Source organism: Hylaeus volcanicus, chromosome 6, assembly GCF_026283585.1.
Source record: "Hylaeus volcanicus isolate JK05 chromosome 6, UHH_iyHylVolc1.0_haploid, whole genome shotgun sequence".
In the NCBI taxonomy this organism is placed as follows: domain Eukaryota; kingdom Metazoa; phylum Arthropoda; class Insecta; order Hymenoptera; family Colletidae; genus Hylaeus; species Hylaeus volcanicus.
This window is the reverse complement of record NC_071981.1, coordinates 23,984,887-24,011,802: the sequence shown is the minus strand read 5'-3', so window position 1 is coordinate 24,011,802 and position 26,916 is coordinate 23,984,887. Positions and strand designations below refer to the sequence as shown.

The 26,916-nt window shown below is 43.7% G+C and overlaps 1 protein-coding gene across 4 annotated transcripts in view; it reads left to right on the top strand.

The window, feature by feature from the left end:
* Window positions 1-26,916, top strand: part of LOC128878986 (carbonic anhydrase-related protein 10) — a 216,303-nt gene that overhangs the window by 90,197 nt on the left and 99,190 nt on the right. For all 4 annotated transcript variants that reach the window (XR_008457545.1, XM_054127725.1, XM_054127726.1 and 1 more), the window contains exon 2: window positions 20,984-21,031. Coding sequence is in view for 3 of the 4 variants with exons in the window: in XM_054127725.1 (XP_053983700.1) it covers window positions 20,984-21,031 (48 nt within the window). In the remaining variant the exon portion in view is untranslated. The remainder of the gene's footprint in view (window positions 1-20,983; window positions 21,032-26,916) is intronic.

The following is a 26,916-nucleotide window of genomic DNA, read 5'->3' as shown; positions in this document are numbered from 1 at the left end:
TACAATTTTGTAAGTCGGGTTTAAAGTTTAGAGCCTGACCACAATCGATACAGGTCGAATCGCGCGTAACGGATACGATACGGCAGTGAACTACGCATTGATGTCACGGCTCGTATCGGATACCCTTATCGTCGGTCTTACAGATAAATCGAACTGTAGGTAACGGGAACGACGTTATCCTCTTCGTCCACCGTCAATCACTGTATTCGAGTGCATTGTATTTTACAAGACTGATTCGAGCTCGCCGAAATTATGGAACTGGTATATTTACATTATTCCTATTATCTCTAGTGCTTCATTTTTATATACTTCGTTCGATCGAGTAAATATTAAGAAATTCCAGCAAAATAGAGCACAATACATCAAAATACAGTAATACGAATATGTATCTAACCTGTTTCTAACCTGTTTCTAACCTGTTTCTCTCCGTTACGATTTCGTTAGCAAAACGAAGCTTATATTTCATCCATTATACAATTTTAAACGATGGAATACAAATCACATATATTACCTAAGTACAACGTTATAAAACAGCCCTTAAAGTAATCGTTACCCTCCTAGTTTGACTGGAATTCGCGCAACGCGTGCCTTCGCGACACTGTGGGGATGAAAAGTTAGAGCAATCGAGAAAAAATGGCGACGGCCGGAGAACCCGGCCGTGGCTGGCAGTATTTAAAACGACGCCGGAGAAGTCCCATTCCCCTTACGATCGTATAATTAGTAATGAGGGAAGATTTGACGAGCACTTTGCGCCCCGAGGCTCGTCCCAACGTCGCGTGTCGGCCATAACGAAAACATTCCAGACGAAACTCCCCGAGCGGCCGAAACTTTTTGCTCTTAATATTCATCGACGCCGCCTTTCTTCGATTACGATTCAAATGATAATCCGCCGCGCGGATCCTTAATGGGATGGAAATTCATGGGACCGGGCCTTAGCCGTGAAGTAAAGTTCACTCGTCGACGCCGAAAGGCTGGGAACTGGAAGAGATACGCTCCTAGGCTACCTAAACTCGTAAATTCTAAGCAGCTTAGTCGCAGCGAGCGCAAACTCAATCCGTTGCTACGTTTCTGTCCCACGGATCGTATATAATGCGATCGCGGCTGATGCAATTGCAGCCGCCTTGTTATTCTTCTGATTTGTATCCTGACGTTGTTACGTGTAACGGTGTTGGTTTATAACTGATACATCGAGCGTAGAAATATTTTTCTACGCTTTTGTATTCGATCATTTATAAGTAGAAATATTTACCCTTTTACAGGGACACAACATTTATATACGACGACATATATACGACAAACTATCGTTTAGGGCGTCCTTATTGTCCCTATGTCCTTATTCGTGCACACGAAGAAAGATTTTTCCATACTAATTTTAGTCGACGTTAACCTTAAGAATTAAGTTACGTTAATACAAGAAAGAAAATTTCTGGTCTGAAAGGATTAAAGTGCTCCTAGATTCTCAACCTAATGGTCATTGCAATTTATTTATACATGCGAAGTTGGGTAACCGTAGAATTTTGCTTGTCATTCTTCTAACAAATTACAAGTTAACCCGGTAATTACAGTAATTGTCGAGGAATAACGATAAGCAAAATGTGATAGCTACTACGGGTCGTACAGATGCATTGTGGTGTCCATCAGGTTGAGACTCAGAATTAATTACGAGAAAGTTACTTCATTTTTATGTCCATTTCTAAAATGATCGACTTAGTAAATGCGATCGAATTAACCAATTTCCCGGCCGACCTTCGAGGATGAATTTGGGTCGATCGACTTAAGTACCATCGTAGTTTCCTCGTTAACGGGAACGATATTAAAGTCGACGCCTATGATGCGACGTATGGTAACATCGTCGATTACACGCAATACCTGCGTTGAAGTTTAGTTAAGGTAGACTTCGTCGTCACGTTGACTGAGAAGTTTTCAAGCGTTAGCGCTTGCCAGTTGAAGACCTCGTTGATGTGACATAGTCTGCAAACAGGTTACTTTGTCGGTCGTTTAATAACACCAAGAACGTTCCGTAGGAGTTCGAACGCCTCCGAGTTGAGTTTCTTCAGCGCGAACCGAAATTCTGCTTTAAAATTGATCTCAATTAAAATACATTTTAATTTTAGAATTTCTACTTCATCCCTCGTTTATTTTCATATTTATATATTTATTCCTCTACCTCTGTGCAACGAAGTCAATGAATAAATTAACGAATAGTAATACCTCGTGTTCACAAGTATCAGTTTTAAAAAATTCGTACTTTCATAGGGAAAGAAAAAGAACCAAGACTCGAACGAAAATACATTTCATCCTTCAAACGATACGTGCACGTTATTTTTGCGTTTGTGCACATTTTCGGAACTGGTTCGCTATTATAAATAGAAACAAACCGTTCGAACGGAATCATAAACGTCTACCGCTTTACGTGTTTGATTAAGGCGTTCTTTCTTAATTTAGTCACGAATTTATACCCAGCCTTGTCTCGCATAGAAATACACATTACGCAAGTTCGTCTATAGAGTTTCCTTCGATATTAGTTTTCAGTTACTTTAGTTTGTCTCTGCAGCGCGAAGTTTTCATTGTGTCTGTAGTACTTGTTACAGAAACTTTGAGTGGAACGTAACGAAGGGAATCCGCGAGTGATTTCCTTTGTCTAAGACTCGGTTCTTAATGCAAAGGAAAACCGTCTCTGATTAAGTCTCGGCTACACCGTGAACTACCGCCACCCGTCTGCTATTCCTCGGAACTTCGCCGACGGATTCTTTGCCGGTTTTACGCGAACACCTGGAACATTCCTATAAATAATATTTTCCGGACATATTGCGATATGTTTGAATAAAACTTCGAATATCGGGTTGGTAATTATGCGAGGAGAGAGATGATTTACTCGCGACACTCGTCAAGAGGTTACATATTAAATTATGTGTTGTTCGAGGAACTTTCAGAGTTCAAACACCTTTCAATTATTCGACAGGAATTCTCGAATAACCGAACCGAAGCAAAAGCGCGGGAATAAAAGCAGCGCCAGACGAAACGCGGAGTTTCCGTAATTGACCGAATCTCGCAATTTGTTTCGATGTTTCCAGACTCTCACTTCAAAATTCGTTCCACGGTTAGTTTATCACCGCGTCGAGCTTTTCGACACGCGTACCAGCGTTAACGTCAACGGGGTCGGCGGTCTGTTGACGCGTGTCGCGTGTTGGAAATATTATCACTCGCCTTTTCTCCCTCTAAATCGCTCTAATTTCCCGACGGGGAAATATGTCGCCCCGCTCGCGAAACAAATGCCGCTCGTATATCATCGCGGTGAATCCGTATAAAAAGCCAGCCGGCTTGAATCGCGCGCGGCGTAACCCGCGACGAGTGTCGCGATATTTATGAAAGGAAACGATAATCTGGTAGCTGATGGCGATAATTGAATATTAACGTTCGCGACGTAGCGCGATGCAACGTTTCTATTCGCAGGGATGTCTTTTCAGTTCTACCGCCAGTGACAATTTAATCGAAGGAGATGGGTACAACTGTCGGGCTCGAAATAATTCTCATCGGCCCCCGAACTGTTTTAGCAACGTCTGAGCAGATCGTGTACTTGTTAATTGGAGAAATTTGGACATTGAACCGGTTAATTTGATACTTGTCTCGGCGTCATGTCCAATGATTTTCGTATGAACTCTGTGATCTACTTTTTCACATTTATTAATTTAATTCGTCCCGCTTTAGACGAACATCGACTTTCGCGATATTGAATTTTAGTTTCAATTATTGATGTTTATATTTTCTTCCGTCACCGTGTAATTGAATTATTATTCATATAAATTGAACGAGGCAGGAAACCATTCTAGATCTTCGAGAGCGTTCAATTAATTTAAAATGAAAGTTACAGTTTCGTTATTTGGATTTTTAAGTGATCAAGTCCAAACAAGGATTCAGTTAAAACTCTCTGATTATATCTGAACAAGTACCATAATAATAAGCAAATGGTACAAGTAATAATTACTGATACCTTCAAACTAATTCCCCATTTGAATAGTAATTACATAGCTTCACTTACAATCTCCTTTCAAATATTTTAAAAGTCCGAAAAGGACGATTACAAAGGTACATTTTAATTTCAGCCCATCGACCGTACCTTCGCACTGGTAATTCTAGAAAATTGATACCGCGTTCGTGGCCGTTACGACTGCCCCACGTCGAAATAAAATCATCCTGTGTTAGGTCGCGGGGGGGCGCGGGTTCATTATACAGCTGTAATTAGGACGACGCTCAGAAAGCACTTGTCGCCGAGAGGGTGAGACGACGGGACGCGATATTAGTTCATTTTCGTGTCCTAATGTCCACCGCACCAGCACGTGTTTACGAGACTATATTTACGGGTGTACACTACATACCACTCTGCCTGATTCTCGTTTTCTCCCAACGCAAACCTAATTCAGCGGCGTACAAACGACGCTGGTCGAGAACGAGAAAGGGACGAAATTCGGAGACGTGGACGATCGAAATTAGGCCTGCTTTTTCGAAGAGACTAGTTATTCAAATTCGATATCAGTTAGGTTTATCCCAAACTTGGTTTGAATAGGTCCAAAAGATTTCTATTAGAGTCCTCAAAGATATTATTCAATTCTTTAGCGAGTAAGAAGTAATTATTTCGTTTTATCCCAGTGATTATTCTGGTATAGAATTGATTAGCTCAGATTTCGAAACCCTTTTTTTGGAAACCTCTTGGCATTCGATGGAAGGTACAGAATGCAATCCCGTCAAACGGAAACATTCTAATATTCCAGACACTGAACCAAGCAAAAATATTATTCAATTTTTTGGCGAGTAAGAAATAATTATCTCGTTTCGTCCCAGTGATTACTTTAGTAGATTCCGAAACCCTTTTTTGAAAACCCTTTGGCATTCGGTGGAAGATACACGACACAATTTCTCCGATCGCAAACATTCTAATTTGAACCGACCTAATCATCGCCTAACCTCGCATTAAGATTCCTCCACGATCGAGGATAAATTGAAATCTACTCGATCGCTGAGAAACTACTCGAACCTTAACGAATGTAACGCCCGAATAAAGCCAAGGGGTGAAATTAAACGCGAATAAATATTGAAGTTTGTTTTCCATGACGCGAGACTTATGTACAACGTTCGCTCTAGTCGGAGGTCTTTCACGCGACTGTTATCGAAGTACACGAGTTTATCGGTGAAAAGCATTTTACAGTGGCTTCCGATATTCTCAGCATGATTGCTTCCACGGCGAAGAAAGCGCGACACGATTAAAATTTCATGATCGCCTCTCCCGAACGTGGAAAAGTTCGCTTTTCACGGGAAAGTTGGTATCGACAAACACCGACGACGATGTAAATTTTATTGCAGGCTTCGTCGCCGGTTCCGGACGAGCAATCGGACGTTTTCCATCATTGCAATGGTATAAATAAGTTTTTCGAAATGTTTGAACGCGTCGAATAACCGACGATACACGGTGGATTAACTTTTTCGAAGTCTAATATTCTTGAAACATTTATTAAAATAGAAAACTTTATCCTATAACGTTAGAATAATTATTCAATAATACATTGCTTATATATATATATATATATCTTTTTTGTTTTTACTTCAGTGAATTTCAAAAAATCTTTCTTCGTAGTACGCAATAATTCTTTTATGGTCAAGTATTCTAAAAAATGGTAAAATTCTCGAAATAGTTAATAAAATTTTCACATTTATTCTACCAGTTTTTTCCACTTAAATGTTGAACCGTCTGGAGATGTTAGACGTTCCCGAAGTTTGCCCGAGTCTCGTACAATTCAGAAATTTCCGTGCATGCGTTTCGTTGCTCAAGCCGGGGAAGTTACGATCAGTCATAAATGTAGATCTGCTATTTCATGCAAATGAATCATCTAAGTTTACTGCCGCGAGTAACTTGTCTAGCCGGGCAACTTGTAAGTATAGGGAATCTCTCGCGATCGCGTTTCGGATGTTTCTAGGCCAGCCTTTTTCTCCTCGAGTAAATTCCCGCGAATAATTATAGTCCAAAGGAAATCCGGCAGGATGCTGCGGTGATATTAATTAAGAATTAATTCAGACAAAATTGACGGAAAATATCGATTCGAATTTTGTAGTTGTCGTAGTTTTTGTAGTCTTCGTAGTCCTTTTTTTCTTCGAACAAAACACATAGTTATTTCTGTTATCGTTGCGCTTACGTTCGATCTGTTGCCGATACGATGAAATCTTAGAAAAGGAAGAGCAATCTTTTAAAGAAATATTAACAATTCGAAAACTTTCAAAAGTGAGCTTTAAAAGATACAGCTATCAATTTCTCGCGTAATAAATAAATCCACCTTCGCCCATTTCGTTTCGAAAGGCAGGAGATCTCGACTAAACGCCATGCACGATATCGGATATCATGATTTTTGTTGGCAGATAGTAAACAGAGCCATAAACGTCGCGCGTGAACGCGACACCAACTGTACATCGCATGTAGCGCGTTAGTAGCAGGCCACTTGTGACTGCGGTTTGACCTCTCAAACTTCGCGCATTGTGATCCGGAGGTTGAATTGAGCCGTGGTTTCAACTATCAGGCGTGATACCTAACATGAACGGAACCAGAGCGTAATAAACAACAGATCTGATTCTCTGGTAACAGCGTAGCCGCTGGCGAGCGAGAGATATCCGCCGAACTATGCCAGAAGTAGTTTGCCACGCGGGCTACTATTTGGCGACGATTACCGGTGATCATCCAAACATTCGGAATGTTTCGCTTAAACGACCGACGTCGTGTTTGTCTAACTTTTCACGGTGGATTTTTCCAGAACGTCTCGATCCAGGTGTATTTTCTACAGTCGAGTACCCGTTATAAGCCTGAAATTAAGGCCTCATTAAGGAAATATTGAAATTTAAATGTAGAAGCATTTTTATATACTCTTTCACGGCACGAAAGAGTGAAATTTCCGACAAAAAGAATCGTCTATTCGAGGCTTCTAGATTAAAAATATAAAAATATAAATTTTCTGTCCAAAAAGCTTCTACGTTAAAATTTCGATGTTTCGTTAGTAAGATAAAGATAAACCGATATTCGGAGCCGCAAAGAAGCTTCCATCGTAATTCATCGCAAAGAAGCTCAGAAAACCTCGGCTCGATCGAGTCGTCTCGCATTCCCGATTCGAAATTCTTATCCGAACGGAACCGTGGCCCATCCCTGGGCACGTCTCGACCGCAAAGGGTTAATTCGCGAAGACTGTGTGCGTAGATGGATGGCGAGAGCGTAGACGCCTTCGGGGCGCTCCGAATCTCAACCTCCGACGGTTGCTTTTTATTTACTCCATTTCCTCCATTGTTTACTCTGCGAGGGCTCCCATCCCCGTGCGCGGACGTCTAACCGCCCTTCTTTCAGGGCTTTCCTTCGTTCTGCGGGGAGCGCGGGGGCCTGTGCGGGCTCGAATCAAACGATCTCGACACCCCGCGACCTGGGGCAGCCTCCCTCGGGGCTCGGCCAATAGGATTAGAGGACGATCGGGAGAGCGAAAATTCCGTCGCTTCGAGCGAGCCACGAGGAAGACTTTCCGCGATAAGCATCCGTCGCGGAGGCTGTTCCTCCTTTGAAAGGACTCGTTATCCCGGTTGGAATCTGAACACGTGGCAGGGAGTCTGTCGCCTCTAATAACTTCAGTGTCTAGTTTCTTTGGAGCGAATTGGGTAATTGATGGCGCATACTCGGCCAGATGTCAGCTGCGATTAAGAGACCGCCCGATATCGCTGGATGGCGGTGGATGAACGAACCTGCCATGAATTATGAGGATGTATCGCGAGGGTTCCGTCGAGGAGACGTAGATCGCGAACTTCGAAGCCTGCTATCTTCTTTGCTCGAGTTCTCTGGTTAGGGAGACCTTCTGGTGTAGCGACTGGAAAATTAAGCATTTATTTTATATAGTTATTCGACCCTTTAAAATTCGAAACTCTGTTTTTCAATCTTCGATATTAAAATTCTCCTCGGAGAAGGACCATTTACCGTTTCCGTGAATCTCTGAACTCCTCGTCAACTTTTAAGGGCGTAGTTTAAAAATTTCGAAGCGAGACGACAAGAAAGGTCGATTCTTCACCGAAACAAACCGGGAACCGTCGAGCCGTATACACGGGGAGCAAACATAAACTTTCCTCGCTGCCAAGGCCACCCTCGTCCCCCTCTAAGGACGAACAAGGGGTAAGAAAGGCAGAAGAGCCTAGCTTTAGAAACGAAGCGCGGAGAAATGGCAAAGATAGCGTGCCGCGAGGGTGAATATAGCGACGACGGCGGAGGGGACGAGTGGTTGGTCGGTCAAGGGTAGGTGGGGGGTGGAAACTTGCGGAAAAGTAATCCGAACCGCGAGCTTTATAGTTTTGTTTATTCCCTCGCATACAATTACGCTGATGACGTGGAGTAAACCGGGCTCAGACCTTTTATCCCCCGGCCCGCTGCTCGCCCCACCCCTTTCCAACCCCTCCGTGAACCTTTCTCCACTTACTTTCCACGGCTCACCGCCGGCGGTTCCGCTAAAACGTTTATACTGGCGCCGTTCGAGATGAGTATTCCGAAACGAGACGGTAAATTCTAGGACGATCGCGGATGGTCGCTCTGTCAGAGATGAAGGAAGGTCCTTACAAGGCAGAAATGAGAGGGGTACCTGTCCTTGGGCTTAAAAAAATTAAGAGCAGAATTAAATTAATTACTGTAACACAGAACCTACTGTATTTTTCTCACACCTCGATTTCAGTGATAAACCCTTTCAGAAACAAAATTTATAAACGATTGACACTATCGTTTAGAGCGGATTTATTTGCGCGCACGAAGAAAGACCAGTTTTAGGATTTTTATTTTAATTTTTTATCCATATTAATTTTAGTCCAATTAACCAGAAAAATTCAATTACGTTAGTACGAGAAAAAGAATAATTCAGGTTTGAAAGGAATGAGATTGAAAAGACACCCTTAAATGGAGAGTTACCACCTCTGTAAACAGTGCTTCTAGCATTTAAATTTTATACATTACATTTCAGTTTTTGCAACCTCTTTATGCCAGACCTTTATAACTTTCCAGTCATCCTAAAATTTTAATAAATCAATCGATCTTGGCATCCTTGCCTAAATCCACTTTAAAAGTACGAACGAGAATCGTTACCAAGACCTGCAGATTCTCCTCTAGGTGGGCGTAAAGATCGATGTCTTTGAATGTCTCCAATGGTAGTTCGATCCGGCTCTTAAGACAGGGGTCGGCGCCAGGGGTCGGCGCCAGGGGTCGGCGCCAGGGGGTGGTTTCCGCGACGGGGTACAGTGCGTTGGCGAGGAAGTAACGCGGTGCCGGAAGCAATTCGGGTAACTTTTAGCGTCGGAACAGCGGGGCTCGGTCGGAATAGTTGGCTGGTACGATTATTCGCGTAATGAATATCGTTTAATTCATGGCGTACGCGTGGCGCATGGCCCGAGCTGGAGGAAATTGTATTTTGCGGCAAGATGTAATGCGCCCGTGCGATTACATTACGTACGAGCCGTAGCCAACTGCGGCCTGGTTCTTTGGTAAATGCCACTTAAGGCTGCTTTTCGCCCCTGATCCCCGGCTGCGATAACCATCCCCATCGAGCTACCCCGAAAACATTAAAAACTTATCTCCCGTTTCGTCTCGTGATATATTATAATGCGAACTGTGCGTCTCGAGGAAATGGGAAATTCTTGTTTTCCATGGTTGCGTACAATTACTAACATCAACAAATTCACTGTTTCGACTCTCTGGAACAAGGGTTGACATTTTGTTTTTTTAATAGGGACAGATGGTACAAGTTTTAGGCTAGGTGGGATGGGTATCAAAGCTGAAGATATTTATATAGGTAATTTTGTTCTTAGAGAGACAGAGGAAACGGGTTCAACATTCTGTTCTGAGATAATACGGAGTACGAATAAACCATGATCTTCGTGACGTTTTTCTTAAGGCTGCTAGCTAAGAAAATTTTATTCAATTCTACGACTATTCGTGGTAGACAAATGAAACTCGGGAAATTATTTAAATAAATATATTCTACTTGCGACAGATCTTTATAGCGTCTGAACGACGACCCTCCATAACGATCACCTCGCCCCCCTCCAAAGGGGAATTAATCAAAGTCTAGGAGTTCCAAGGTTATTCTCGAATCAAAGGAGCCCGGTGTCGCTGGTTCGTCGATAATCGATCCGAACGAGGAATGAAATGCCGTTCGAGGATCTTGAATGGCAGAAAAAGGAACCGGTGGTGTAACGTTCGCGGATCGATGGCTCGTAGCGAGGGGTTGTAAAGCGTGCTTCCAGGGCCGTGCGTGAGCGCGGGGTTGAGGAACGCGTACCACGCCTAAGTTCGCGAAGTCAAACAGGAGGGGTCGCCGAGCGGGGCACGGGGAAGGTGATAGAGGGTTAGTCGAAGAGGGCGCGGAAGAGTTGCCCTATGCGGGCTGAATTGTAAACCAAGCCTGAACTTTCTGCCTTCTTTTCTGGTCGTTGCCCGAGGGTAGGGTGAAGTGGGGTCGAAGGCCGTTGGGAAGGTTTCCTTCTTTAAATTACATTTGACCACTCGTTTGGATACCCTCTTGTTTCCCCCTCCTCTCGCGCAACCCTCTTCCTCCTGGCCCGGAGGATCGGCTCTTTCATTCCGAGACCGAGGGAGGGAATTCGTTTACTGGCACCTTTTCGCGCGCGTCTTCCGGCCCGTCTACGTCGTCTATACCCTCCGGTGAATTGTTTATTCCCCCCCACCCTTTGTTTTTTTGTTATTTGCAAAAAGTACCGTTCGTATCGGGAAATAGAGGGTTGGTATATCGCGGAGCGCGAACGGTAACGTTGTTTCGCGCGATGAAGGATTCATAACGCGGAACGAAAAATGTCAGGTCGGGGTCCTGGACAGGGGTTAATAAAATGAAATGGAAATCGTCCCCGGTGCCCTGTATTCCTTTTTTAAAGGTTCTTGGAAGCGAGAATTTAAACTTGCACGGTTTTCAAAATTGCACGGGTCGCGTTTCGCGCGGGTACATTTGCAATCCAGCGCTGGCCATTTGCAGTAAACCCGAGTTCTAGTCCATTCCGGTTTTATATGCGCTCTTTACGCGATGAGTGATTTCGCGGGTCTGATTTCTGTGGAATTTTATGCGAATATTAGTTCCGTTTGCGTGCAACTCGTATACAATCTATTTTGTTCGAATAAATTTTTAAATTGTTATATCAACTCGGTTTTTGCACTAAATATGCCATACACAAGTACGAACAATCACGTGTACGAATATTAATGACTGTATGTATATATTATTGAAAAATAACGCACATAACGACCGAAAGTATAATATCGTTCGTGGTTGTGGCAAAATAGTACGCACCAATCGCGGTATTTCGGGATCACAGCATCGGAAGCCCGCAACGGAAGCCACGGTCAATGTGTAAACGTTCGCGAACGTGTTAATAATTTCTCTGTCGAAATCAGCCGTGTACTATCGGGCGTCAATTGATATCGCGAAAATGTTTCGTGCGGCCGTAAGTCTGGACGTTGGAGCGTGCATTCTCGCGTGGGCTGCACGGTTAGTTATAGACTGATTTGATATGCCCGCTGATAAAAGAAAGGCAGAACCGATACTATCTGCACCGTTATTTGCCCGGTCTTATCTGCTGAAACAGAGAACCGACGCGGGCTGTAATTTCGTATGTATGGCCGATCGATATTGTGTTTAATCAGTATCAGGTTCACGTGCCTTTCATTTGTATCACGAGATATTTACTTAAATTATCAGCCGAGTTACTTTAATTCGTACCTCGGTTACGTTCGTCCAGCGATACCCACCCTCCCTTTGTCTCTCGATAGACTTTCGATACGTGATTCAATTTTCCTTCGTTCCCACTTGTTCACTTTCCCCTGTGTTAAATTAATTCTCGAGATTGTGGAACGTCTGATTCGATTCCGAGCTACTTCCGCGGGGTGTCTGTTAAGTTTCCTCGCCAGCTTTCAATTACTTCCCTCCCGGTTTTCATGGCGTTTCTATCGGTGAGACCGTTTAACCCCCGTCTATGGTACAGTGCACGATAGACAACGGAGTTAGGTGGGTCGTACCTTTAAACGATTCGGGTTCCCTTTGTATACTTCAAACATTGTTTTGTACGGCTGGCCTATGAAAGGAGCATAAGTGAATAAGTAGAATGAGTAGAATGAACCGTTCTTGGACGGAATAAGACACTTAGAACAATACAGTAAAGGTGTACTTCGATAAGGCATTTTATGAATGGGACACTGCGAATTTAAACGCGGTGACATTTTAAGTAGAATAAGACAGCACAAACCGTACCTGGTCAGACATTTTAAGAGCGAGGCATTAAGAACGTACCTACGTAAGACATGTCTACGTAAGACATTTTAAGAATATGATTACTGAAACGTATTCACATAAAAAATTGGAAAAATGGTATATTAAAGATACAGTAAATAAACTAATAAGACAGTACAAAACCGTACCTGGTCAAACATTTTAAGAGCGAGGCACTAAGAACGTACGTCAGTAAGACATTTTAAGAATATGATTGGTAAAGACGTATTCCCGTAAACAAAATTTGAAGATACCTAAATTAAAATCATCCCAATAATACGTTTCAAGTAGTATACAGAGTCACAGCTGATCAGACACTCAAACTACAATAATCTTCCCAGATATCCGTCCACGTAATTCTTCAATTCTTTCAAATTCTGACTCGATTTAGCGAACACGACATCAAACGAGCCCCTAATTCTTTCTCCCCGGCTCGTTACGCATCCCCCGCTCGAAACTTCCCCTCGATTCCCCCGGGTACTGCTTGTTACCCCGCAAATTATTAAACGGTGAACCATCAACGCTTCGCTCCCCTGCCTCGGTAATCCGACACCTCGGGGTCCCCATGAATTATTGAAAACTCGGTCGAAAATTATGCCGATCGACCTTGGGAGGGTGCGATACATCGGCGCGTGTCTACGCAAAGAGGACGGGAACACAAAAGGTTCCCCTGGGGAGGGAAAACGTGTTCGAGCAGGCGGGATAATGGGCGGCGGCGACGAAGTGACCGTTTCCATCGATTCCGTCCCTTAACAAGACTAACAATTTGCCGAACGGAAAGGTGCAGTCCCGATGATTGCCTAAGTGCACTCGTAGCGCGCGCTTTCGTTTTCCCGATCGAAAGCTCGGTGCTGGGAACGTGTTTACGCTTCGCCGGGATTTTCGTGGCCGGCGCGATCGAGAGGACGCGAGATTCGACGCCTTATGCTGAAATATCGGGACTCGAGGGAGCATGCGTGATCGTGGTAGGTTGTTAGATTGCGATTCCTAAGATCCTTGATCTTCGTGACGTGAATTTTGATATTCGATCAAGTTTTTATTTCGTTCGGTTCCTTGGTAGATTACGTTTTGTTACGTCGCATACGTTAGTGCGAATTAAAATTATTACCGTTCTTTAAAAGAATGCACGATTTATTACAAAGATTTACATGGAAGCTCGTGCGAGAGTACCATTTTCTTTCAAATTTCGATTCCGTATTCGATCGAAGTTATCTTCAGAAATTTGTGCTCCGTCCCGATGATAAAGTTAATTAATTTTCTGAACTCTGTTACGAAAAAGCTGCAAGGCACTACAATTTCCGCTATTTTACTCTACTTTAAACATATTTAAATATCATAATCAAGTACTAAACATAGTTCAAGTCGTTACTCCGATTTTGTGCATTTTTGCAAGAGGAATCAAAGTGACATATCCTCCGCGACATTTTCAGTAACACCCGAAAGCGCATCGAGTTACCGCTCGTCGGAGGAGGGGGGTACATTTAAATATTTGCCAGCGTTCCTTTGTGTCTCCTCCTACGACGACGCAACCCATTCATTTCCCGGGTGGGTTAGTTAGACTGTCGGTTGTTTAATTATAATACGAGCCGTCCTCCCGTTCGCCCCTCCGGTGTAACCGCAATTTCTCAGAAGTCGGATACCTGCTTGAAAGAGAGGAACGAAAATCAACCGAGCAGAAAAGAAACGAGCCGGTGTCTGCCCCTTTCTCGCACTATCCGCTTTTCAGCCGCGGCGTAATATGATTTGCCTTTCCGCGAGCGCATTTTTCACGGTTCACTTAAACGAGTACCTCTGAATACCGTTGCCGTTCCCCCTTCCCTCGCCGTCGAGTCGAGCCACTTAACGCAGCGGTTGCCTTTTTAGCGGCCGTCGTAAAAAAGTAATCAAGAAATAGCGCAGCCAATTCTCCTGCGCGTCTGCTCGCATCGCGAGGCATTTTTGAGGGCACGGCGTAGAGATCGGGTGCCCCAAAAAGCGGTTTTCGACCTTCGGATCCTATTAGAATTAGTATTTCCAGGAGAGACCTTTATATGGTAGATAGTTTGGAAAAAAAAATAGTTTGACACGTGTTTCATTCGATGACGCTCGTCCAGGTTGAAAGGGGACGAAGGTAAGGCAACCTTACTGAAATTAGTGTTCGAAACCGTTTGCGCTCTTTGATTTCACCCCATTTCGCTATCTTTGTTTTACCTAGATCCACGGTCGCGTGTAACTTTCACAACTTTCAGAGTCGTTCGAAACTGATCGGTTGCGCCGTGTGCGATCGGCCTAACCCTCGTATCAGAGGGTCGAAAGTGTATTTTTTCTTTTAAATTTTGAACGTGCACACTCGGCAACTGCTGGCCAAACATCTCCTACACAACGACAGGTTGTACGTTATCGCCTACGTAATTTATACCCCGCCATTAAACGCCGACTAAACGTTACATGACAAAATGCACTGCGTTCTCTTAGGGTCGGGTTAATCCTCTGCAGGTTAAGAGGAGCTGAAAAAAAAGGAAAGCACCGTGCACGGTTTAATTCGCAGTCGCGACGCAGGTAAGATAAACTCCAGATTAAGAAAACCCGTCGGATATTGCGACAAGAATATACGACGGAATTATTTTCATTCTTTGGGCGGCACAGCTGCGTTTTCCCGAGTCTAGGATTTTCGTCGATCCTCGCAGCTAGGGCCTTTCCTGGCGCCGTACTTGAAGATCTCAAAAGGCTGGTCAAAATCCTAGTTTCTTTTTTTCGAATTAACTTCAAATAAATAAAATATATACCGTTCGAATGCCGATGTCTCTTCCATAATTAAATCCGACCGACGCGCTATCATCGTTCCCGTTATTTGCGAAGCCGATGGAAGCATCCGGCTTCGTCGGTTCCGTGCACCGCCGCTGAAAACGTGGAAAAGTCACGCGATACGAAGCCACGTAGAGTCGAATCGAATCGGTAGTTAACAGGTTCGACGCGTACGTCGGTTAATTTATGCGATTGCGTGCATTTGTTTCGCAAAGTTGCGGCTCGATTCGAGAAATTCGATTCGATTGAAGTACGTTCACTTCGGGTTAATTAACTAGTGGGAAAACCTTCGTCGCTGTCTGACGGATTACGTTACAATTTAATTACGGAAAGCGTAAATATATTCAGCAAATTAATCGATGTACATTAACACGCGAATAAATATTTTGACTTGTACGAATTAATTTGAACGATATATATTTGCATCCGAATATTTCGGTTAGACAGTTGGCTGAATCAGATTATAAATTGCTATTTGCAAATGGTGGTAGAGTATACGTGAATTTCAAATTAATTCAAGTGTTTCCGGAATAAGGATAGATTTAAGAAATGTAAAAAGAAAACGTAGTTATTATTCTTTGATGGTAACGGTAGACATGTAAACCCCTCGGGGGAACACAATAAACCACATACATGCATCATACACTCGTGCATACTTGATACATTCGCAGCGGCGAATTAACGTCGGGACGTGTTAGGTTGAATAGGAAATGTATGTATAGAATAGGATTCATATACGCGGTAACCGTGATTAACACAACCCATGTGAAATACGAAACACGCATCGGACGGAATAATGTTCGCACGCGGAACTTAATTTGTGACGTGTTAAAGCGGATACACGTTACGCTTAATGGAAACTAAAACTCGAATTACGAGTCAATTTAGGCGGCTGACAATCAGATCGATCGCCGATAATTTGGTTTACTTCGATCGAGTTCTTTCACGCTCGATTACCTACTCTAATTTCATATGAATATAAATAAAAATCTATTTTCCGATCGAAAATAGAAGAGTTGCCATCCTTGAATAGTCGAAAGTCTCTCAAAGATGGACGGCGAAATTGCTTCGAAACAGGACGTTGCACGGCGTCTGGTCGTTCTAAATCTCGACCAGGGAAATAAACGTCTGGTAATAGAGAGATCGAGGTCGAGAATTAATAATTCCTCGCGGAGGATCGTTACAGGATCGCAGCGGTATAATTACGGTTAACCGAAATTTCTATATTCAACGACAGGCGCGAAGCGACTGCCGGCACCCCGAGAGACGTTGTTAACTTTAACAGCAAAATTATGGTCGAATTAAACGCACCCAACCCCCGTCCTACGGCCTCGCCCCGTTGCATCGCTCGGTCGACTGCAGTTACGTTTCGCACCTTCCTACTTTTTATTAAAACGGCAATTCCTGGCCCGCGGCGGAATAAAGTGGACTGCCTTCCTTCGTAACGCAGTAAAGAGGTTTATTAGCCCCCGTAACTCCTTCAAACTTCCGTCGTGCGCCCGTTCCGCACCGCCCCGGCCCTTCGCTCAACCCCCGTCGGCGTCTGCTCCGCGTTACAATTTTCCGCGAGGACGTTTTACGCGCCGCGGGTGTCCCCTCTCGCGGCATTGTAATTCGAGTATTATTCGTTCGACGACGATAAGCCGTTAATTGCGAAATTGTCGCACCTGTTGTCGCGTTCCTTCGTCGCTTTCCTCGCGTGCACGCTTTCGTGACGACGGAACCTCTTCGCGACATTTGAATTTAACGTATTTTAACACGTATTATTAATCCTTCGCACTGAACAGGTGACTCTTAGTCGCTACTAGGTTTCCTTTAGGTTTAATTTCTTTGGAACTCGATATGTCGTTGAAATGATTGTCGTCGAGGCAGAAGCTGGTATTTTCAAATACCAGCGATAAATGAAAATCACGACGGATTCCATCGAAACAGTGCGTCATCGATTGACGAAAGGTGGCACGAAATGATCGTCGGCGAACAAGATAGCGCACGTAGAGAGAGGCGTAGGGGATCGACAATGGGGATGATAGAGGGAGAACGGTACAGGCCGAGAAAGTTTTCCAATTTGAGGCAATTAGTTTGCCGTACGGGACTGGATGGCATGCATCCAGATAATCGAATATGGGTCACCGTCCGAAGTGGAATGGGTCGCGCTTTGGTCAGACCGGGAGTCGGACCACCGTTGGGTAGAGAGAGAGAGAGAGAGAGTTTGACGTGGACGCGTGGTACGGGGGTCAACTAGAAACCGGCTCGAAGCAATAATTGTTCGGGGAGGGGATCTCCAACTATTCGATACGCTTAGAGCATTAAAACGTTCCTGCGATGGAACGTTGGGCCTGGCTGAATTTGCATATAGAAAAACGAGCAACGGGAGACCGGCCCGATACTCGCCGCTCCAATCGAACGCTGCGAGATAGAAAAAGTAATGAATATTGAAGCAGAAGTGGTAATGCGGAAGATAAAGTGTCCGTTGGAATGAGAATTGAATTTTGAGAGCGACCGACGCTTCGTAACGGGACTACGTTCGATGAGCTTTAAGCGGTTCGGAATGGCGGATTCTTTTCTTTATTCTTTTTTCATTTTAACGGCGGCTTCGACGAAAGTTTCCCGACGAAAATTCTGCTCTACAGAATGTTCCCTGACTCTGTCGCCCGAAATAGTTCGCGCAGTTACAGAAATACACGAAATTGTTTTCGGCGAACATTTCGCGATAGGACGAGGGTAGCGTTTTTAATGCGTTTTTCAAATAGATTTTTAACCGTTTCAGGGTTTTCAAGGATCGGCGAATTAATTCGTCAGGAACTCGATGCAAACTTGTAGTTCCGATAATAGTGAAAAATTAATAAATTTGTAATAATACTGCGAAGATTAAAGAATATTCAATATTTTTTAGAGCATATTTAATGGACCCACCGCTACAATCTAGTAGCAATATAAAAATCCCAATATGCATTCCATAAGCATTTGCAATTAAAAGGAATGAATTCGTACGTAACTTTCTCCAAAACGATTACATTTTTGACCGAAATATTCCTCAGTCTCGATCAAATTAATTGGCTAATTTTCATTTGTACAAATTACTTTGAACACGAAGTCGAGTCGACGCATTAACACATTGACCGTCACGTCACCCATATATGCATGACAATGCTTCTGCACCGAAGAACTATAAAAAACTTAATTCTGAAAATTAAGCGTCAAAGAAAATGAATTTAAACTTCGATGAAGTTGCAAAAATTAATACCACAATGAATGTTTGATTATATAGTCTCCAATAGTTTGCAAACAAAATTTAATTACAGTAAAAATGTTCAAACGTCTGAAACAGTTAACGTGTCGACATACAAAAGACTTTATTCCAATCTACCCAAGTCCTCCATCTTACACATACAATCCTGTATTAACACCATCGCCATAACAACCAACGATTTAATCACGGCATACCCAATTCCTTCCGCCCAAAAATCAAAAGCTCCTTCCCCAACCTCGACAGGGTTTCAACCCTTGAAAACGCCGTTCCTCGAAACCACAGCCCCAGCCCCATAATCCAAGCTACTCTCCAGACACGGTCATCCGCGTCGAGCGCGCATCCCTGGAAAATTCCTACCGCGAATCACTTCTCGAGAATCGATTGATCGATCACACACGGGTACCGGGAAGTTCGACTGATCGATGTTCACCGGTCCGTGGCCCGGTGATGGAGCTCCAAAGTTTCCCCGGGAAGTTTTCCGAAGATATGCAGGCCAAGGAACTGGCAAATTGCTAATATAACGGGCGCGGATTTACCGAGAAAAATGTTTCCGTAGCGCGACGTGCAACAGAAACGCCAAAGAGAAATCGTCTGGCGTCACGCATAAAAGGTAGAAATCGTTTCCTCGTCGACGACTCGCTCCTTCAGCGGCGATATTTATTCGCCGTGCTCCACTCCCGCCGCTCCTTATTTCGTTCAGCGACGCTTTAACGAGGCCCGGCGACAGATTCCGCGAATTTTTCAGATATTGTACCGCGGACCGATTACGGGGGAGGGTTTTCGTGCTTTATTCGCGACCGTAAAGCGTTATTACGATTTCTACGATCGTTCGGAACGCCGCGCTTATTTATCGGCAGCCACCGTCAAGCGTTGCGCTCCATTCGCTTTAACGAGTGCGCGTTATGTCTGCTAAAGTTTCAACTTGCCCGCCTTAGACGTTTAATTAAGGGGTTACACCGTCGTAAAAGTCGCGATACGGGGTTAGAGTCCGATTCGTTTCGGAAAATATGCGTGCGCTCTTTTAAAACCGGAGCAGCGTTTAAGAAATGTTGGATCGGAAGACCGACTGTTTTTAGGTTTTTAAGAACACCTGGGTTAGGTGTTCAATCTTTTATCTCGACTTCCGTTCGTTACCTATGTTTCAGGTACTATTAAATCGTGCTCCACGTATCGTAATCTCGACTTTAAGTCGCAAGAGTAGCGTTCGAAAATAATTAGACAGAAAGATTAATCTGTTTCTTGACTAGCTTCTTTTGAGGAACCTCTAGGTTAGGTAGATTCACGTTGCATTTTGCAACGATAGTCAAGGAACGTTCGTTTCGCTCGAAAGTTTGTAATAGAGCCTAAAATCGGAACGTCTTAGCGAGACACGATAACCAGAACGTCTTAACTGCTCAAAGTAAGCGGAAGGTCTTAAGACGTCTAACCCACGCCTACTCGAGTTCGCGGAAACCTTGAACCAGCGTAGATTCGTCAAACGCTATTGGGAAACCGAGGAAGAAAGTGGTGGTCTAACAGGTTCTAATTTCAATTCAAAGTTTCCGTGTTCGCGAACGGGTGAACCGTACTATGGAACTCCTTGGAACTATGCATGGAAATTGTCAGGTTCGAAAATGGTGAAAAATTATATCCTAACATCGATAATAAAATTAACAACAATAACAAATTAACAATAACAATAATAACAAAAAATAAGATTGTACATATATATATATAGATTAAAAAAATACATAGATTGTAATTAATGTAAACACATTAGCTTCCTTCCACCAAAGAAAAAGTATAATAACCTCAGGGAAATTGATTTACATTGTATCCACAGTCGCGGTACTTGAATATTCAACGTTTGATCGACGCCCATAGTATTCGATTAGCCGAGTATTCAAATAGTACTCCAATTCTATTCGTTGAATACTCGAATCCAGAAAAATTCTCCAGGTTTGAACAACGTTTCCGTCAACTATGTCTCGGAATAGTTTCGCCATGATACGAGCCGGTCGCATTTAAATGCCTGCGATAATATTTGTCCAAATGTAACCGTGCCTCCAGTGTCTGGACGGGAAGTGTAAATTCACCTTGTTACTTGTGTGCGGTTGTAATTACCATGTATTTAACGTAATGTATTCAGCGATCGGTGATCCATGGCGAGCACGGGTACCTTGTTTAAACGCAGTTACCTTGGAGCAGTGGTTCCTCGCCCAGATCCACGGTGTACAGTTTAGGGAGGAAGGGGTGGTAAAGGTATTAATTTTGGACGTATTAAGTTTGTATACATGATTTAGAAAAGAAGCGCGAAGAATAAGAATTCTTCGGAGAAAGGCAAACGTGATTTAATAGAACGGTGAACACAGTGGTGAACGGTTTAACACGTAGCGTGATAATAAAGAACATGGGTCTCCTCGTGAAAGCGAGAATACAATTACGAGAATAAAATTAGTATAGAATAGAAAAAGAAATATTGACAAAATTCAAACAATAACGAGCATCACAAATTACTGTGATTCTCGTTTTCTTAGCCTCTAGGATAACTCTTCTATCAAACAGTCACTGCTTCAAGTGTGCTATTTACGAGTATTCTACTTCGTATCAATTCCGACAACTAACAATTCGTTTTGTTATTTCACAGGGTCCGAGGACAGTTGGGCGACGTGGTGGACCTACGACGGAATTTCAGGTGAGGTTCTCGTTAATCCGATCCTAACGTTTCCGTGCCGCGCGATTTCGAAAAGTTTGATTGTAAAGGGTGCTTCGGAGTCGGGCCGAAGTAATCGCCGTTGTAATCGATACCGACACGAAGCGCTCCAGAAAGAGAAACTCGTCGCGAGGAGTTAATTTCCATTAATATTCGAGGATTTCGCGATCGATTGCATCAAGTTCGTCGAGGAACTCCGTGTCTTCCGAATGGGAGCTGGGAATAATGAGATATCGGAAAGATTCCGTTTGGAAGTAACTTTTCTCGCGTTGTCCATGCCAGGGGTAGACGGGGTTAATATTGGAAAAGTTTTGCGTGCTACAGGGCCACGTCACGCTACGACGATGGGGGCTGCGAAGGCATTTATCTGTAATCTTTAGGAAACATAACGCAGGTGATTCCGGAAGAGTTGACTTTCTCTTTAAATTATCGTTACGTGGACTCGATTATTTCTTTAGGGGAACGTCTTCATACTTCGATAACTGTTGCAAGGATGCGCAATTGTTACGATCTAAATTCCGGTATTCAAATTTTACTTTGTATTTAAAATAGTTAGCAGCATCAATTTTATACTCCCGTCGGTAATATCTAATTTTTGAACATTAAGCACCACTTAAGGAACAGACATCATCGAACAATTGTTCGGTATACGAATCAGGTAGCTTTTAAGTGTCGGAGACGCAACCATTTTCAACGGTAGCTCTGCCACCTATAATTCCCTAGCAATTCGATAAACTGCACCAGGATAATTTCGTAACTCTCCAACATCGCCGTATCTTACGACGTCGCGTCGTATAAATAAAATACGGGACCATTTACGCGAGAATTTCGTTGGAGAATTGTTTTACGTAATTCCTCGCGTCGCGTCGAATCGTTTCGCTCATCGCGGCGGGAGTAACGGCCAGATATAAATCGCGAGGGACAGAAGCGTCGATCAGTTTCCATCACGGGGAGCGAGCGGAGCCTCCTAATTTTCTTAATTTCAAGTTACGAGGCCATCGAGTGGCTCGTGGCGCCAGCACGAATTTTTTAATCTCGCCCGCCATCCCGGCTCCGTGGCTCGCAGTTTTTATTAAAAATAAGGCGGGCGCCGATAAGGTCGTGCGAGCCTCGAGAGTCCCGAGTTTAGCGTTGTTCCGCCATGCGAGCCAGCTGCCACAAGAGAAACAGTGCCGTATACTCGGCTGAAGCCGTCCGTACAGAGGCCACGAAATGCTCGCGTTCAAATATCTTTATCGCGTCCAACTTTCTCGGCTGCGTGCTCGACCGATCGCGACGAAACGTAGGGCCTTCGAGGGCGGACCGGCGAATTTCAATTTTCTTTTCGGGATAAAGAACATCTCGCCGAAGGTAGCGTGTAACTATGATGCACGGAGGGATGCGGGATATTGGTTCGAGTAATGAAATCATTCCGAAGCAATTTAACTGGTTCGATAGACTGCTATATAGCGCATGCATAATAAACGTCAAGTACACTTGCGATGTGCTAGGGGAACAAAGTTAAGCAACGTTTCTTGAACCTCGTACATATAGATATACATTGTCGAGACTTGTCAAGTCGAGACTTAGGTTATCAGAATGTTCGAGATTTTTGTCTGGAAAATTTTCTTCGTTCATCGCGCACTTGAAAATGGAATCAGTTTTCACATCATGAATTCATATTAATTTTGAAATGTAGATCGTAGTGGAGATCAGATTCGCCAAAATGACAAAAATATGTAGCTTTGGGTACTTGAATTATAGTTGTACACGAATGCAAAGGCACAGCAGATCGAAAAACTGTCGAGGTTTTTAACGCGCTATTAAACTATCGTATTCTTTCGTCGAACCGTACAGGAGGACAGGAACGCATTAATTCTCGTCAGATTACGTCTGAAACATTAATTTCCTCCCCCTTTCCCCGGGAACATCAGTCACGATCGTCTCGTCTACATCAACATCCATTCTTCCCTCGTCTTATTTACCCCCGACAATATTGACTCGGAAACAAATTATGTTCCTGCGTCGAATGCCGTGGCGCCGCTTCATATCTTCCCTCCGTGTTCGCGTTTGTACATTGTATCGCGTATATAAGAACGGCGGCGAAACTCTAAAGCGATATTTTTCTCGAGCCAGCCTCCGCAGCTGAAATCAAGGATATGCAGTATAGGTATAGATAGACGAGGCGAAGGATGGTGCAGATATATCTCCGCGAAGGGAGTCAGTTATTGGTTGTAAAACGGTCGGGCCATCTGTCCTTGATATGAGACTTCGGTGCGCCCTAAAAATCCACCCCTGACCTCCCCCTCGTCGATGTGTGTAATAAGTCAACCGGTTCGGAGTGGTCGCAAGCGGAGATGCAGGGGATGCTTTTTTACTTCGAATAACGGATAACGAACGAAAGCGTGCGGTAGTTTATTCGTACCGTTTGTTCGATTCGAAGCCTTACGCCTTTGTTTATTCGCCGCGAGATATTTAGATCGAAGCGCGATAAGCGATTTATCGATACGATATAAATTCACGATGCGAAAACTGCTTTCTGTTTTTAAGCGTGCAACGGATGCAGACAATTTTTCAATATTAATTCGAGTCGAAGTTCTCAAATATTCTCGAACGTTCGAGTAGGCATAGCACGATAAATCAACGGTAATTAAGATACAAGAGCTCTGATTTTAAAACCTTTCTAATTTTCAAACCTTTCTAATTTTCAAACCTTTCTAATTTTCAAACCTTTCTAATTCCATACGTTGGCTCATTTACTTTTACAAAATCAGACAGCGAAGGTGTTCTGCGATATAATTGTTATCGCACGAACACACGAACCCCACCACGAAGTGGTTATATCGTTTTTAATTTACCGTGAAAGTGGTCGACGAACGAACCTGTCCTGATCGATCGATATCCTTGGAATTCTATAATGAAATGGACGGTTGAGCGCGGAAACCGAAAGAAAATTCGAAGGTGAAACGCGGGACGGAAATTGAGGGAGGGCACGAGACATCGATGGGAATATTCGAGAAAGTGAGAATACGTCGGAACGGAAAAAGCCGCAATATCAGGGAACTTTTCCACGAGCTGGATTAACTCGGTCTCCGGGAGCTTCTCGTCTTTCACCTTGGTACGCAACTGGTAGCATTGCCAGGTCTGCTCCCACGCTTGAAGAGCACTTTTCCGGCCCGTGGAAGTACTATTCCGAAGTGAAAATGAAATTTCTGCCGCGAGAAGAGGGCACTCCCCCCCCCCCCCCCTCTGACATATCCAACGAGACTTAATGATACACTTGTTAAATGCGCCAGAGGCGGGTTGCGAATGTCGTGGCTTTGCTTGCCTCGTAAATAACGGAGTTAATTAAAGTTAATTCGTCCGAAAGGCGTCGGTGGATTTAAGCTCGCCAGAGCTAAATACTTGTTACGATGAATACTAATAATTGTTCGACGGTAAATAGTGGAATATTGATTACGAGAGATGTGGTAACTGTACTTGTTGAAATTTTCAATGTTATAAGTGGAAATAATTAAAATATGGTGCACTAGGTCGTTGAATCCGTCTTGACACGGATTATGATACGTACAAAGTGCCATTTAAAAAAAATTAAAGTGGCGATACTATAGATACAACCTTTCGGGGAACTTTGTTTTTTTTATCGCAATGTATAGCCAATCGAAAGCTGATCAACATTTGTGTAAAATATTTTCTTTCGTCGGATTATCGCAAGTAGTTGAGAAATCGCGAAAAGTGCGACACGCTGTGTAACGGATTTAAATAATAGCGAAGAATCGTCGGAGAGTAGCGCATCAATTTGGAAAAGAAAACGAGCCGGAGTGCCTGGGAGCGCAAACTGAAAACCATGTTTTCATCTATAGAGCGCCTCGACGTAAACGATTCCACATTTTCCATATGGCTCTGTTGACACGAGGGGAAAGTTTATTATGAAAGTTGTGTAAATTCGCGAACGCGACTCCCTCTCCGCTCCTACAATAACAACGTTGTGTTCCTGCACTCGTAACATCACCTATACGCGTTGGACGAATGCGCAGTCGGTATATTTGAATTATTCCGTAAACATAACGACATGGTAATAGTAATAAAAAAATAAAGTCGTACAACGGTCGGAAAACGGACGAAATATCGAAATTAAACGGATAGTTTCTGTACCACTTTAAACTCACCCCCACCCCCATGTATTATAAAATTGTAACGTCGCAGAAATCGTGGAACAGTTTTCAGAATCGACAAGAAAATACGATACGAATACAATTATCGCGTAATAGTTGCTATCCCGTTCCACGCAAAATCTCCGCGATCGACGGTTTAATTTTGAACAATCGAATTATTCGGGCGAGACGACTCGAAAAAATAAGAATTTCAGAGGAAACGACCCTTCCCGCGACGGGGAAATTTCCACCGTCCGATATTTCTGAAAGACACGCTCGGCTTACGCGAATTCGTTAGAGCATCGGGACGCTACAATCGCGTTACATGGAAATATCGACTGCGGAAGACAGCAAAAAACCGTTCATCGAGCGATGGCCAACGAGGCATTTGCATAATCCTGACGCGAAACGAACGACGAAGGACTCCTAATAAAATCAGCCCTCCGTCCGATGTTAATATCGAAGTCGACAATTAACGGCACGAAGAGCGAAAGAAGGGAACGGACAAACAACGCGAAGGGGACTGGTGAAAGATTAAAAAGTAATCGCAAATAAAGAAAGTTCGGATCTCAAAGATAATCTGAATTTATCTTAGCCTGTTTACAATGTCAAAATAAATAAAACCAGATTTCCCAACTTCATTTCCTGATTCAATTTATTACTTTCTGCGTACTTTTTGTATTCCCAGATTTTGACATCGCCCGATTCTGGCTCTCTTTAAGAGTAACGAAAAATGAAGAATTCCTGCAATGTTTACCTTCGTTTCATTTTCTCGTTCGCGATCATTCACTCTCTGAATAAAATACGAAGCGGGTTCTGCTATTCCTGTCCACCTCTATATACTAATCGCTTCACGAATGCATAAACGACCAAGAAATGATCTCTCTTCTTAAAAAATAATCTTCCTAAACTCAAGATCCAAAGATAGCGGCACCACTGCGCGTGAGCAACAGCGACTCCAACGAATAACATTCGTCCGCGAAAGTTAATTTGTTCGCGCAACGAACGACCATCTCGAGATCGATGGATCGTCTGTATTTATATTAATTCACCGTCATCTGGTGCCCTCGTCCGGCCATTGTTCCCATCCAGAAGTTAACACAATGAGCGCGGCGAGCTCTTAATCCGCGAATCGCGGGAAGACAGCTGAAAGCATTATCAAGCCGGAGCTCGCCAATCTTGTCTGTTTTTCCGAAACCAGGCCAACGCGCATTTATTTGTTCCGCCGGCTAACGGAGCCGGCGGATTGTTGCCTTTCATTCAAATTTATAGAATAAACTCCCGGGGTTTTCATCGCGGTAGCGAAACAGCTTTCACGGTAACGAAGCCCGTTTTCATAAAGAACGCGGTTAATAAGTTCCAAAGAGCCGCTCCGGAACCTAGATATTCGCGGTTCGCCGCTTTGGAATATCTGAAAAATTCAGTTCCGTCCGGAGGGGCCGAAGGGCAGGGGGGTTGCGTGCGAATGAGGGTAGTGACACGAGCGGAACAATCCCATTATACCGAAGGAATTCCATTCTGTTTGAAGAGCGCCCCCGCCACCCTCGATCTTGTTTATTTATTTCTTGTTCTGTTCGTGGTTGAACGTCGTTCCAGGGTACAATGAGATCGTATCGAGTTACTTGTAACGTTCATAGTTACTTGTCGCTGATGTGACAACTTGCTACGATCTACCGATAAGAATTGCTCGCCTGGGTTCTGTGACAACGTTCGTGCTATTATTTGGGGGTTGAC